Source organism: Melanotaenia boesemani, chromosome 2, assembly GCF_017639745.1.
Source record: "Melanotaenia boesemani isolate fMelBoe1 chromosome 2, fMelBoe1.pri, whole genome shotgun sequence".
Classification (NCBI taxonomy): domain Eukaryota; kingdom Metazoa; phylum Chordata; class Actinopteri; order Atheriniformes; family Melanotaeniidae; genus Melanotaenia; species Melanotaenia boesemani.
The window spans coordinates 862,238-875,846 of record NC_055683.1 but is presented as its reverse complement, the minus strand read 5'-3'; the positions used below and the strand labels follow the sequence as shown (position 1 = coordinate 875,846).

Genomic DNA, 13,609 nt, shown 5'->3' with positions numbered 1-13,609 from the left:
CATACATACATACATACATACATACATAATGAATAAATACATACATAAATACATACATACATACATACATACATACATAATGAATAAATACATACATAAATACATACATACATACATACATACATACATAATGAATAAATACATACATACATACATACATACATACATAATGAATAAATACATACATACATACATACATAAATACATACATACATACATACATACATACATACATAATGAATAAATACATACATAAATACATACATACATACATAAATACATAAATACATACATACATACATACATACATACATACATGCGTAAATACATACATACATACATACATGCATACATACATACATACATACATACATAATAAATAAATACATACATATATACATATACATACTAAACTGAGTTGGATTTTACACGAACAACCAGGAACGGGAATTAGAGGCTGAGGTTAAGCTGAGGTTAACCACTTATTAAGATTATTGTTGAGTTAGTAACCTGGGCGGATTGAGCTCAATTCCTCTACATACAAAAACAACCTGCACGCGCAGGGTAGGGGGGTCAGCTGGTGGATCAGCAGTTTCCTTCATTTATTTACTCGTTTTCCGGCAGCTTGACTTATGTAAGAGATTAGGTGGGAGAAGGTGGGGATGTTTGCAGCGGACTGGCTGGAGTTAGAGGCAGCATCATGTGGCTGCTGGCTGAGGGCTGAACGCGCGGGGAGCTGCCACCGACCCACCGGCACACCGCTCCAGCCGAGCCAGCGTCCCTGTGTCCGTCCACCGAGAAGCGGGCTCCATGTGAAAAATGCCAACCTTTTCAGTCATGTATAAAGGAGCTGTCATCATTAGCAGGTAAGAAGAGGCTGCGCGTGACAGCGCTGCGGCGTCCACTTCAGGGACCGGTGCGTGTCCACTTCAGGGACCGGAGCCGCTGTTAAAGTGATGCCTGGTTAAAGTTCGAGCGCAGAAAGTGCAGGTGTGGATGGAGGAGAGAAGGGGCTCGAGCGAGTTGACAAACAAGCTGCTGTTTTTATTGTTTATTTCATTCATGTAATTAATTCTCGCTGCGGGTGTTTTTTCTAACCGAGCGCGTGAACGGGAACGAACACAGGTTAACGACGTGGATGCGTGTTTTTTCTTTTCTTCATTTGTTAGTCCGTTTCCATCTGGCTCTGTCGCGCTCGTGCGCTGCTTAACGAAAGATGTGCAGACTTGGCTCACCGTTCAGAGCCATAAAACGGCCCTTTTACTCTTTTCCTGTTCTTTTCTTTTCGTTTTTTTTAAAGACATTCCAGCTGCGCACTTTTATATAAACATAGCTGAAATATGTCTTAATATTGTACAAATGTAATGACGTCACAAAGAGAGTGTTAACCAAAAACAGGTGGTGAAACACCTAACTTATTGCTACTGCTGTTAGCTGATTCTCAGGAGATGCAGTGTTTCTTGATGGATTTGGCAAACAAACAAGTTTCACGTGTGGGTTCTCCCGGTGTACGCGTGGGTTCTCCCGGTGAACGCGTGGGTTCCTCCCGTGTGAACGCGTGGTCCTCCCGGTGAACGCGTGGGTCCTCCCGGTGCACGCGTGGGTTCTCCCGGTGAACGCGTGGGTCCTCCCGGTGCACGCGTGGGTTCTCCCGGTGAACGCGTGGGTTCTCCCGGTGTATGCGTGGGTCCTCCCGGTGAACGCGTGGGTCCTCCCGGTGTACGCGTGGGTCCTCCCGGTGAACGCGTGGTCCTCCCGGTGAAAGCGTGGGTTCTCCCGGTGAACGCGTGGGTCCTCCCGGTGTACGCGTGGGTCCTCCCGGTGAACGCGTGGGTCCTCCCGGTGAAACGCGTGGGTTCTCCCGGTTGAACGCGTGGGTCTCCTCCCGGTGTACGCGTGGGTTCTCCCGGTGAACGCGTGGGTTCTCCCGGTGTGTACGCGTGGGTTCTCCCGGTGAACGCGTGGGTCCTCCCGGTGTACGCGTGGGGTCCTCCCGGTGAACGCGTGGGTCCTCCCGGTGTACGCGTGGGTTCTCCCCGGTGAACGCGTGGGTCCTCCCGGTGTACGCGTGGGTCCTCCCGGTGTACGCGTGGGTCCTCCCGGTGTACGCGTGGGTCCTCCCGGTGTACGCGTGGGTCCTCCCGGTGTACGCGTGGGTCCTCCCGGTGTACGCGTGGGTTCTCCCGGTGTACGCGTGGGTCCTCCCGGTGTACGCGTGGGTTCTCCCGGTGTACGCGTGGGTCCTCCCGGTGTACGCGTGGGTCCTCCCGGTGAACGCGTGGGTTCTCCTGGTGTACGTGTGGCCTGTCCAGGTGTATCTGTCTCTCACCTGGCAGCTGCTGGGATATTGGAACTAGGATTATCAATATAGAAAATAGACGGCTTATAAAATTTGATGAAAATTAAATTCTTTATAAAATGATATTAAAATAATTAGAAGATCGACTGAATTTCCTTTAAACTCGTTTTATTTAGCTAAACAGTAAGTACCTGTTATAAGTCCTAAACCCTAAACTGAGTGGAAATTCCTGCATTAAACAAGTCAAATATTAAACACCATCATCACCAACATGAGCATCATCATGACAACTGATTGGCTGCCATCATCATGTGACATGCTAGCTGCTTTTCGCACAGAACTTTATTGGCTAAAACGGTAAGAGTGAAAACAGGTTTAATCTTTTCTGCCTGGGGTATCGTCATATTTAACAAGCATCAAAGCGATATTCTGACTGGCAGACATCCAAGTGTTGATTCCAGATTATTGATACGCCCATCCCTCCAACAAGCCCAGGGTCAGTTATATTCTGGTCCTCACAAGGTTTCATGTAGACTATGGTTGAAGATGCAGAGCAGTTCCCCTGCAGCATTTCTACATGCTGGTCGGTCATATGGAGGCTCCACCATCTGAGCTGCTGTTGGCTCTACATCTGGATGACGTTAAATTCTATATTTTGGAACGTCTTCTTTCTGGCCATGCCAAAGCCTTGCTGCACCTGTTATGTAATTAAATCCCACTGCATCTTTTAATCGGAACTGGAAGATATCCACTTTTCTGACCTACCCAAACACAAAGTTAAAAAAAGAAAGAAAGAATTTAGGGCTAAATCTGGTCTGCTGCCAAATCACCCGATTAAATAAAACCAAAATAATCGCCTCAGATAGGAAAACAAGCTCTGGATGAGGATACAAGTGCTATTTCTAGCTTCAGAAAACCTTTAATCTTACTTGAAAAAAAGTAGTTGTAAGAGGAATATTTCTGCTTCTTTTGAAACACCGGCTCAAGTCTGCTTTTTTTAAACGGATCCAGTTCCGCTTTAACTGGATCGTGGTCCTGTGGTACGCGTAATTTAAGTAAATTTATTTATTTATTTATTTATTTCGGACAATGCATAGTGATCAACATATGAGCAAAAGCTTCACAGTAAATATGCTAAAAAGCTAAATTGCATCTGTTGTCCTAAGGCAGGCACCTGGAACAAACATACATTAACAACAGCATCACATATTGACAAGAGTTACAGAAGTTACATGAATACAGGGCTGACTTGTTTTTAACCACTGTTTTAGTGTTTTCTTGAGGTGGAGTAGTTGTCACAGTTCTAATATGAGCTGGTAGTGAGCTCCATGACTGTGTGGCTCTGATAGACGCCATCATTTGGCTAAAATTTGTCCTGTGGTGCTGTATGTTACAGTCTCCTCTCGTTAACACTCTGGTATTGACTCTATTGTTAGTTTTCTTCTGTATAAAAAGTTGTAATTGTGGAGGGGCAAGCCTATTTAAAACCTTAAAAACCAAACATGCATCCAAAAATATCTGATAGCTGTTCAAGTCTAAAATATTATATTTACTAAGGATATTACAGTAGTGAAAATGAAGAGGTTTTCTGTCTAAAACCTTCAACGTTTTCTTAAAGAGAGACTTGATAGGTTTTAAAAAGCCCTCTGTTGTATGAGACCATGTTGTATAACAGTAGGTTATATGAGTAAAAATCATTGCATGCATGTATGCTTTTGCTGAATCAAGATTCAGAAAGGGTCTCACATGATTAAAATTTGATAAGTTAAATTTGATTGTATTTGTAATTTTTTAACATGTTGCTTACATGTCAGGTTTGAATCAAAGACCACACCCAGATACTTTAAACTGGTCCACCACATCTAGACATTCACCACTGGACTATAACAGATGGTTGTTGGCCTTCTGCTGGCTGTCGTGAGAAGAACATACCAACAGGTTTTTTTGTATTTGATGCAGACTGGAGTTTTGAAGCCAGTGGGACACCGGTACCATGGCTCCTGAAAGTATTGCAGCAGTTTCTTGTTTAGTTTTTGCATGAGCATACAACGCTGTATCATCTGCATATAATTACGTTTTGATATTTGAACAAACATTTGGTAAATTATTGACATACAGACTGAATAGGATTGGGCCGAGTATCCTTGTGGGACTCCAGAAGAGCAAGAAAGATAAGATGACTGTGAATTTCCTGTTTGTACAGCTTGTTTCCTATCTGCTAGAGAACTGCATCCAACAGAGGGCACTTCTGGAGAAATTAAAATCAGATCATTTTCAAGAAACACACCATGATGTATCAAAAGCACGTTTTAAGTCCAGAAAAACAGCACCTACAAACCCACTCTGATCTAAAAGGCTTTTTTTACACTCTCAAGAAGGTAACAAGTGGCTGTTTCTGTAGAGCGATGTTTACGGAAACCTAATGGAGATGGGTATGACCACTGTTTAGATGTTCAATTAACTGTATGGAAACCCACTTCTCTGCTATTTTTTAATACAGCTGGTAAAATGCTTATTGGCCGATAGTTCTGTGGTTTTGTCTTGTCGCCAGCTTTGTAGAATGGGATAACGCTTGCAGTCGTCCATGTCAGTGGAACTGTAGCATGGTTTATTGATGAATGTATTAAATGTGTAATTGGACTTGCAAACGCCTCATCAGTCTTTAAAAATTTGTTTGTGAGTCCAAATGCATCTACTGCTTTTGAACCTTTTAGAGATGAGATTATTTTCAAGACTTCTGGGACAGTTATATTTTGGATATTGGTATTGTTTCATCCAGAGGCTTGTATTGGAGGTCTGGGCATTTAAAGTCAGCTGTCAGTTCCTCGATAGAGCTGATAAAGAGTTTATTAAAGCAATTAACAATTATATCTAAATTGTCAGTTAGTGTACCATTTTCTTGGAGCTGCAAATCTCTAAATTGCATATGTTTATTGTGTCCTAAAAGCTTATTTAGATTTTTATCAAATCAGTTTTCCATTGCCATTTGTCCCTTCTTTTATGTCAATAAAAAAATTTGTTTTAGCTTTACGGATCTGTTTTACAACTTTATTTCTTAGTGATGTAAAAATCTGTCGATCACTGGTAATGCCGGTTTTCAAAGATTTTTTTTAATGCATTGTCTCTGTCTTTCATTAGTTTCCTTATATCATTATTTATCTAAGGAAGATTCGTTATGCTGTTTAAATTTGCCTAATTTTGTAAAATTAGCTGGAGTTTCATTGACATTTTTAATAAAGTTGTTCGAACTAGCCTCAGTGACATTGTTTTTCAGCACATTAAGCCATTCTAGTTGTTGCAATTCATTCTTCAAATGTTGTTGCTCACTTTTGGGTATAAATTGATAGCTGCTAACTGTAGAAGGTTTAACTAAATGTTGTCTTTAATTTTTCTTGAACACAGAATAAAGTTGTGATCAGAAAGACCTGATAGAAGATTAAAGGTTCTAGATATTCAATCAGGCATATTAGTGAATATCAGATTGTTTTTTATGTATTAGTCTTGTTAGTCATTTAATAACCTGTGTTAAGTTGTACTTATCAGCAAGTTTCAATTTTTTTCTATCTGATTTTTTGTCCCAAGTAATATTTAGGTCACCGAAAAGAACTATTTCACTTTTGTGATTACAGTGTTTTAAAACTGTCTTAAGTTGATCATAAAAGATATCCTTAGCAGAGGGAGGTCAATACATACAAATCATTGTGAATAACATTGTTGGGGAAACTGTTATTTTCAGACCAATACATTCAGCATTGACTTCAACTGGCCACTTAATTAGTTTACATTTAAAAATGTTTTTGACATAAACTAATATACCCCCACCTCTTCCCACTTCCCTGTCTCTTCTGAATGTATTGTATCCTGGAATATTAATTGCTGCTGTTGGTGATGATTGAGTCAACCAACTTTTAGTTACTCCTAGTATATCAATATTCGAGTCACTGAATAGGTGTTTCATTTGCTCTGTTTTATTAAAAATGCTGCATATTAATATGACCCAATAATAGTCCCTTTGGTTTTGATCATAAATCCCAAACAATTTTGACATTATTAAGAGTTTAAAAAAAATGCATTTTACGTTGTTTCTTAATGGCTAGGTTCAGTCCTTTTCATTTTGTTACAGAGGAAAAGCCATTATTTGCAGGTGTTCCCAGTGATTGCAGTAAATAGATAGATAGATAGATAGATAGATAGATAGATACTTTATTGATCCCGAGGGAAATTCAAGCATCCAGTAGCATATACATACATCAAAGGCTAGTACTTGAGAAATTGCACTGTTCAGAGGGTTGTTTAATGTAGACCTGTTGGCTCAGGTAGCTGCGGTGGTGGCCCAGGAAGCCATGGTGGAAGGACGGTTAACTGTGGTGGTAACTCAGGTAGCACTGGTTGTAGTCCAGATAGCTCATATATCTGCTGTGGCCAAGTTAGCAGTGGTTGCTGTCCAGGGTTTACTTCTACATCACCAGCCAAAAGCAGTATTATGAAAAAATGCAAGATTCCCAGAGAAGATTTAGTTCTATAGGTCTGTGTATGTTTACCTGGAGGTGGCCTAGCATGACCATAATCCAGTAGTCTTGAGTAGAGAAGATGTTGACTCATCTTAAATGGGTACAGGATTTGATTATTCCTTTTTTGAGGAAATTTGAAACTCACAAGCAGGTAAAAACAGACAATAGTAAAACATAGACATAGTAAAACATAGACATGCTGATGGCAAAAGCGAGGCCTTTCAATGAAATTAAATGGCTTTTTGGGTAAACACATAGAGCCTGCCAAACTGTGTGCGTGCACCTCGACCGCCATCTTGACACATAACATAAATGTTATTTATCTGAATCGTGGTCCGGTGGTCCGCTTTAACTGGAGTGTGGTCCCGTGGTCTGCTTTAACTGGACCGTGGTCCACTTTATCTGGATCGTGGTCCCGTGGTCCACTTTTATGTTGACCGTGGTTCCACTTTATCTGTATCATAGTCCCGTGGATCTGGTTTAAGTGGATTGTGTCCACTTATCCAGACCGTGGTCCAGCGTTAACTGGACCATGGGCCGTTTTAACTGAACCATTGTCCGCTTCATCTGGATCGTGGTCTGCTTTAAGTGGACCGTGGTCCACTTTATCTGGATCGTGGTCCCGTGGTCAGCTTTAACTGGGCCATGGTCCTCTTTAATTGGACCGTGGTCTGCTTTAAATGGGTTGTGGTCCCGTAGTCTACTTTAACTGGACCTTGGTCCTGTGGTCCGCTTTAACTGGACTGAGCTTTACTTTAACTGAACTGTGATCCGTTTTGACTGGATCATGGTGCGCTCTAACTGGACTGAGGTTCGCTTTAACTGGACCCTGGCCCTGTGGTCTGTTTTACCTGGACCGTGGTTCCCTTTAACTGGACTGTGGTCCTGTGGTCCACTTTAACTGGACCGTAGTCCGTCTTAATTGGGTTATGTTCCCGTGGACTGCTTTAACTCGATCGTGGTCCGGTTTAATTGGATCGTGGTCCCGCGGTCCACTTTAACTGGACCTTGGTCCTGTGGTCCACTTTAACTGGACCATGGTCCACTTTAACTGGACTGTAGTCCGCTTTAACTGGACCGTAGTTCGCTTTAACTGGACTGTAGTCCACTTTAACAGGATCGTTTTTCGGTTTAACTGGATTGTGGCCCGCTTTAATTTGACTGTAGGTCGCTTTAACTGGACCGTAGGCTGCTTTCACTAGACCGTAGGTCGCTTTAACTGGACTGTAGTCCGCTTTAACTGGACTGTAGGTCACTTTCACTGGACTGTGGTCCGCTTTAACTGGATCGTTTTCGGCTTTAAACTGGATTGGGGTCCGCTTTAAACTGGACTGTAGGTCGCTTTAAACTGGATCGTGGTCCACTTTAATCCAGACTGTAGTCCGCTTTAACTGGATCGTTTTCCGCTTTAACTGGACCATAGGTTCGCTTTAACTTGACCATTACTCTGCTTTAACTGGACGGTGGTCCACTTTAAATGGACGGTAGTTTGCTTTCATGTTCCCCCTTGCGCTGCAGATGGATAAACTTTAGTTTCAGATTTTTATTTATTTGTATTTGTAAATATTTCTGTACGTATATGAGTCTGTTTATTTGTTTCTTTCTACTCATTTAATTAACTTTGTATGAAGCTGATTGTGATCAATAACCTGCCGTTGCCTCCAAGCTGTAAATGTGTTTTATCCTTATCAGAGATCATTAGATTGATCTCAGAAAATTAATGGCTGATTTCTTAATTAGCTTCTCTGATGTCTTCTACACCTTGTTACCTAGAAACCAGGCCACTGATGAAGTTCCTCTCTCCTCTAATGGACTTGCAGTGATTGTGGCCATGTGAATCTTGCAGGTTTTGTCTGAGTAGATCTGCGTCTGGTTCAGAACAACAGCTGTTTGCACCATCTTTCCAAACTTAAACTATACAAAAAGGTCTGGTGGGAGAGGCGAACGGCATGCACGACGCTCATTTCATGACAAGCTGAAGAAGATCATTACTCTGTGCCTGTACCTGCTGTAGGAGGGAAACAAGATGATAAAAAGCTGAATCTGCTGCTGGAAGCCACAGAGTCGGATCTCAGAGATGCTCTTCCGCGAGAAATGTACACGGAGGAACTGGATGTGCTAAGTCTTTGTGGGCTTGAGGATCTGTAGGTGTATATTTTCAGCTCCAGATATTACAGGATGGTAACTTGTTTCCGCGGAAGGCTTCTTCTACATGCTACACTGGGTTTTGATTTAGGACATTTTCATAGAGTTGCACTTGAATAAAGAAATAAATAGAAACAAAGCCAGGTGGGGATAACTTGTATTTTTTGGGAGATATTTGGCTCGTTTGATGGACACAAAACCAGCAAGACAATAACACATCTAAGAAAATGAAAGCATCTAACAGCAGTCATGTTTGAGTAGAACCACACAATAGAAATAGAAAAAACTAGAAATGGAAAGAAATAGAAATAGACAAGGTACGTTTATTTGGACGTCACATGTCACGTACAAAACAATTTAACAAGAAATTTAAAGCCGATCAGAATCACAAGTGTTTTATTTAGTGTTTCTGCAGGTCTGTTTTTCTGTAGGTCTGGCTTCTACACAGCGTTCTGGTTTCTGCAGGTCTGGTTTCTATAGGTCTGTCTCTGTAGGTCTGGTTTCTGCAGGGATTGGATTCTACAAGTCTGGTTTTTACAGGGTTCTGGTTTCTACAGGTCGGGGTTGTACAGGTCGGTTTCTGCAGGTCTGGTTTCTGTAGGTCTGGTTTCTGCAGGGATGATTTCTGCAGGTCTGGTTTTCTACAGGTCTGGTTTTTACAGGGTTCTGGTTTCTACAGGTCTGTTTTCTACAGGTCTGTTTTCTTCAGGTCTTTTTCTGTAGGTCTGGTTTCTGCAGTCTGGTTTCTGTAGGTCTGGTTTCTGCAGGTCGGGTTTGTACAGCTCTGGGTTGTACAGGTCTGGTTTCTTCAGATCTAGTTTCTACTGGTCTGGTTTCTACAGGTCCTGATTTCTGCAGGTCTGGGTTCCACAGGTCTGGTTCTGCAGGTCTGATTTCTACAGTCCTGGTTTTTTGCAGTTCTGGTTTCTACATGTCTAGTTTCTACAGGTATGATTTCTACAAGTCTGGGTTGTACAGATCTGGTTTCTACAGGTCTGGGTTTCACAGGTCTGATTTCTACAGGTCTGGTTCTGCAGGTCTGTTTGTACAGGTCCGTTTCTAAAAGATCTGGTTTCTGCAAGTCTGGTTTTTACAGGGTTTCCTGGTTTCTACAGGTCTGGTTTCTGCAGGTCTGGTGTCTGCAGGTCTGGTTTCTGCAGGGTTGGTTTCTACAGATCTCGTTTATGCAGGTCTGGTTTCTACGGTCTGGGTTGTAACAGGTCCGGTTTCTAAAGATCTGGTTTTCTGCAGGTCTGGTTTGTACAGGTCTGATTTCTGCAGGTGCGGGTTCCACAGGTCTGGTTCTGCAGGACTGGGTTGTACAGGTCTGGTTTCTGTAGGTCTGATTTCTACAGGTCTGGCTTCTACACAACATTCTGGTTTTCTGCAGGTCTGATTTCTACACAGCATTCTGGTTTCTGCAGGTCTGTTTCTTTAGGTCTGTTTTGTAGGTCTGGTTTCTGTAGGGATGGTTTTCTGCAAGTCTGGTTTCTGCAGGTCTGGGTTGTACAGATCTGGTTTCTGCAGGTTTGGTTTCTGCAGGTCTAGTTTCTGTAAGTCTGGTTTCTACATGAGTCTGTTTTGTGCAGGTCTGTTTTCTACAGGTCTGTTTCTGCAGGTCTAGTTTCTGTAGGAGTCTAGTTTCTGTATGGTCTGATTTCTACAGTGTCTGTTTGTGCAGGTCTGTTTTCTACAGGTCTGGTTTTTGTAGGTCTGGTTTCTGCCGGTCGTGGGTTCCACAGGTCTGGTTGGACAGCTCTGGGTTGGACAGGTCTTGGCTTCTTCAGATCTACTTTCTGCTGGTCTGGTTTGTACAGGTCTGATTTCTGCCGGTTGTGGGATCCACAGGTCTGGTTCTGCAGGTCTGATTTCTACAGGTCTGGTTTCTGCAGGTCTTGGTTTTCTCTACATGTCTAGTTTCTACAGGTATGGTTTCTACAAGTCTGGGTTGTACAAGTTAGTTTCTACAGGTCTTTTTTCTACAGGTATTGGTTTCTACAAGTCTGGGTTGTACAAGTTTAGTTTCTACAGGTCTAGTTTCTACAGGTATAGGTTCTACAAGTCTGGGTTGTACAGGTCGGGTTTCTACAGGTCTGGGGTTTCACAGGTCTAATTTCTATAGGTCTGGTTTCACAGGTGTGGTTTCTACAGTTCTGATTTTCTACAGGTCTGGGTTCTGCAGGTCTGGTTTGTTTGTACAGGTCCGATTTCTAAAGATCTGGTTTTCTGCAAGTCTGGCTTTCTACAGAGCGTTCACTGGTTCTCCAGGGTCTGGTTTCTACAGAGCGTTCTGGTTTCTCCAGGTCTGGTTTCCTGCAGGTCGGTGTTCTGCAGGTCCGGGTTTCTGTAGGTTTGGTTTCTATCAGGTCTTGTTTCTTGCTAGGCTGGTTTCTACAGGGTCTGGGTTTGTACAGGTCCGGTTTCTAAAGATCTGGTTTCTGCAGGTCTGGTTTGTACAGGTCGATTCCTAGCAGGGTGTTGGGTGCCACAGGTCTTGGTTCTGCAGGTCTAATTTCTACAGGTCCTGGTTTCTACAACGTCTGGGTTGTACAGGTCCGGTTTCTAAAGATCTGGTTTCTGCAGGTCTGGTTTCTCCACGTCTGGTTTCTACAGGTCTGTATTCTGCAGGTCCGTTTCTGTAGGTCTGATTTCTACAGGTCTGGCTTCTACACAGCGTTCTGGTTGTCTGCAGGTCTGGTTTCTACACAGCATTCTGGTTTGTACAGGTCTGGTGTCTTTAGGTCTGTTTCTGTAGGTCTGGTTTCTGCAGGGATAGTTTCTGCAGGTCTGGTTTCTTCAGGTCATGGTTGAACAGGTCTGGTTTCTGCACGTCTGGTTTCTGTAGGTTTGGTTTCTGCAGGTCGAGTTTCTGTAGGTCTGGTTTCTACATGTCTGTTTGTGCAGGTCTGTTTTCTACAGGTATGGGTTTGACAGGCCTGATTTCTATAGGTCTGGGATTGTACAGGTCCGATTTCTAAAGATCTGGTTTCTCCAGGTCTGGTTTCTACAGAGCGTTCCTGTTTCTCCAGGTCTGGTTTCTACAGGTCTGTATTCTGCAGGTCCGTTTCTGTAGGTCTGATTTCCACAGGTCTGGCTTCTACACAGCCTTCTGGTTGTCTGCAGTTCTGGTTTCTACACAGCGTTCTGGTTTCTACAGGTCTGGTTTCTTTAGGTCTGTTTCTGTAGGTCTGGTTTCTACAGGTCTGGGTTGTACAGGTCTGGTTTCTGCAGGTCTGGTGTCTGCAGGTCTGGTTTCTGTAGGTCTGGTTTCTGCAGGGATGATTTCTGCAGGTCTGGTTTCTACAGGTCTGGTTTTTACAGCGTTCTGGTTTCTACAGGTCTGTTTCCTACAGGTCTGTTTTCTGTAGGTCTGATTTCTGCAGGTCTGGTTTGTACAGGTTTGATTTCTGCAGGTGCGGGTTCCACAGGTCTGGTTCTGCAGGACTGGGTTGTACAGGTCTGGTTTCTGTAGGTCTGATTTCTACAGGTCTGGCTTCTACACAACATTCTGGTTTTCTGCAGGTCTGATTTCTACACAGGTCTGGTTTCTTCAGATCTAGTTTCTGCTGGTCTGGTTTGTACAGGTCTGATTTCTGCAGGTGTACGTTCCACAGGTCTGGTTCTGAAGGTCTGATTTCTACATGTCTAGTTTCTACAGGTATGGTTTCTACAAGTCTGGGTTGTACAGGTCTGGGTTTCACAGGTCTGATTTCTAGACGTCCGGTTTCTCAGGTCTGGTTTGTACAGGTCTGGTTTCTAAAGATCTGGTTTCTGCAGGTCTGGTTTCTACACAGCGTTCTGGTTTCTGCAGGTCTGGTTTCTACAGGGATGGTTTCTATAGGTCTGTTTCTGTAGGTCTGGTTTCTACAGGTCTGGTTTTTACAGGGTTCTGGTTTCTACAGGTCTGGTTTCTGCAGATCTGCTTTCTACAGGTCTGGTTTCTGCACATCTGGTTTCTGCAGGTCTAATAACTTCAGATCTAGTTTCTGCAGGCCTGGTTTCTACAGGTCTTGTTTCTGCAGATCTGTTTTCTACAGGTCTAGCTTATGCAGGTCCTTTTTATCCAGGTCTGGTTTCTACAGGTCTGCATTCTGCAAGTCTAATTTCTAAAGGTCTGGCTTCTGCAGATCTTGTTTCTGCAGGTGTGGTTTCTACAGGTCTGGCTTGTACAGGTCTGGTTTCTACACAGCGTTCTTGTTTCTACAGGTCAGGTTTCTGCAGGTATTGTTTCTGCAGGTCTGATTTCTACAGATCTGGTTTCTACTGGTCTAGTTTCCACAGGGTTCTGGTTTCTACAGGTCCGGTTTCTCCAGGTCTGGTTTCTACAGGTTTGGTTTCTGCTGGTTGTGTTTCTGTAGTTCTGATTTCTGCAGGTCTGGTTTATGCAGGTCTAGTTTCTACAGGTCGGGTTTCTACAGGTCTGTTTCTGTAGGTCTGTTGTCTGCAATTTCTGGTTTCTGTATGTTTAGTTTCTGCAGGTCTCGTTTCTGTAGGTCTGGTTTCTAGGTTTGGTTTCTGTAGGTCTGATTTATGCAGGTCTGGTTTCTGTATGTCTGGTTTCTACAGGTCTGTGTTCCACAGGTCTGGTTTGTACAGGTTTTGGTTGTACAGGTCTGGTTCCTGCTGGTCTGGTTTCTACAGGTCTGATTTTTGC

At 43.1% G+C, this 13,609-nt stretch overlaps 1 protein-coding gene across 3 annotated transcripts in view; it reads left to right on the top strand.

The window, feature by feature from the left end:
* Nucleotides 1–13,609, top strand: part of si:dkeyp-72e1.9 (syntaxin-binding protein 4) — a 151,425-nt gene that overhangs the window by 23,508 nt on the left and 114,308 nt on the right. Inside the window, exon 1 of one of the 3 annotated variants that reach the window (XM_042001215.1) lies at nt 627–866. The exons of the other annotated variants lie outside the window; for them this stretch is intronic. Within the exon in view, the coding sequence (XP_041857149.1) occupies nt 820–866 (47 nt within the window). The 5' untranslated portion in view covers nt 627–819. Of the gene's footprint in view, nt 1–626; nt 867–13,609 lie in introns of those variants that run through there. 3 annotated transcript variants of the gene reach the window in all.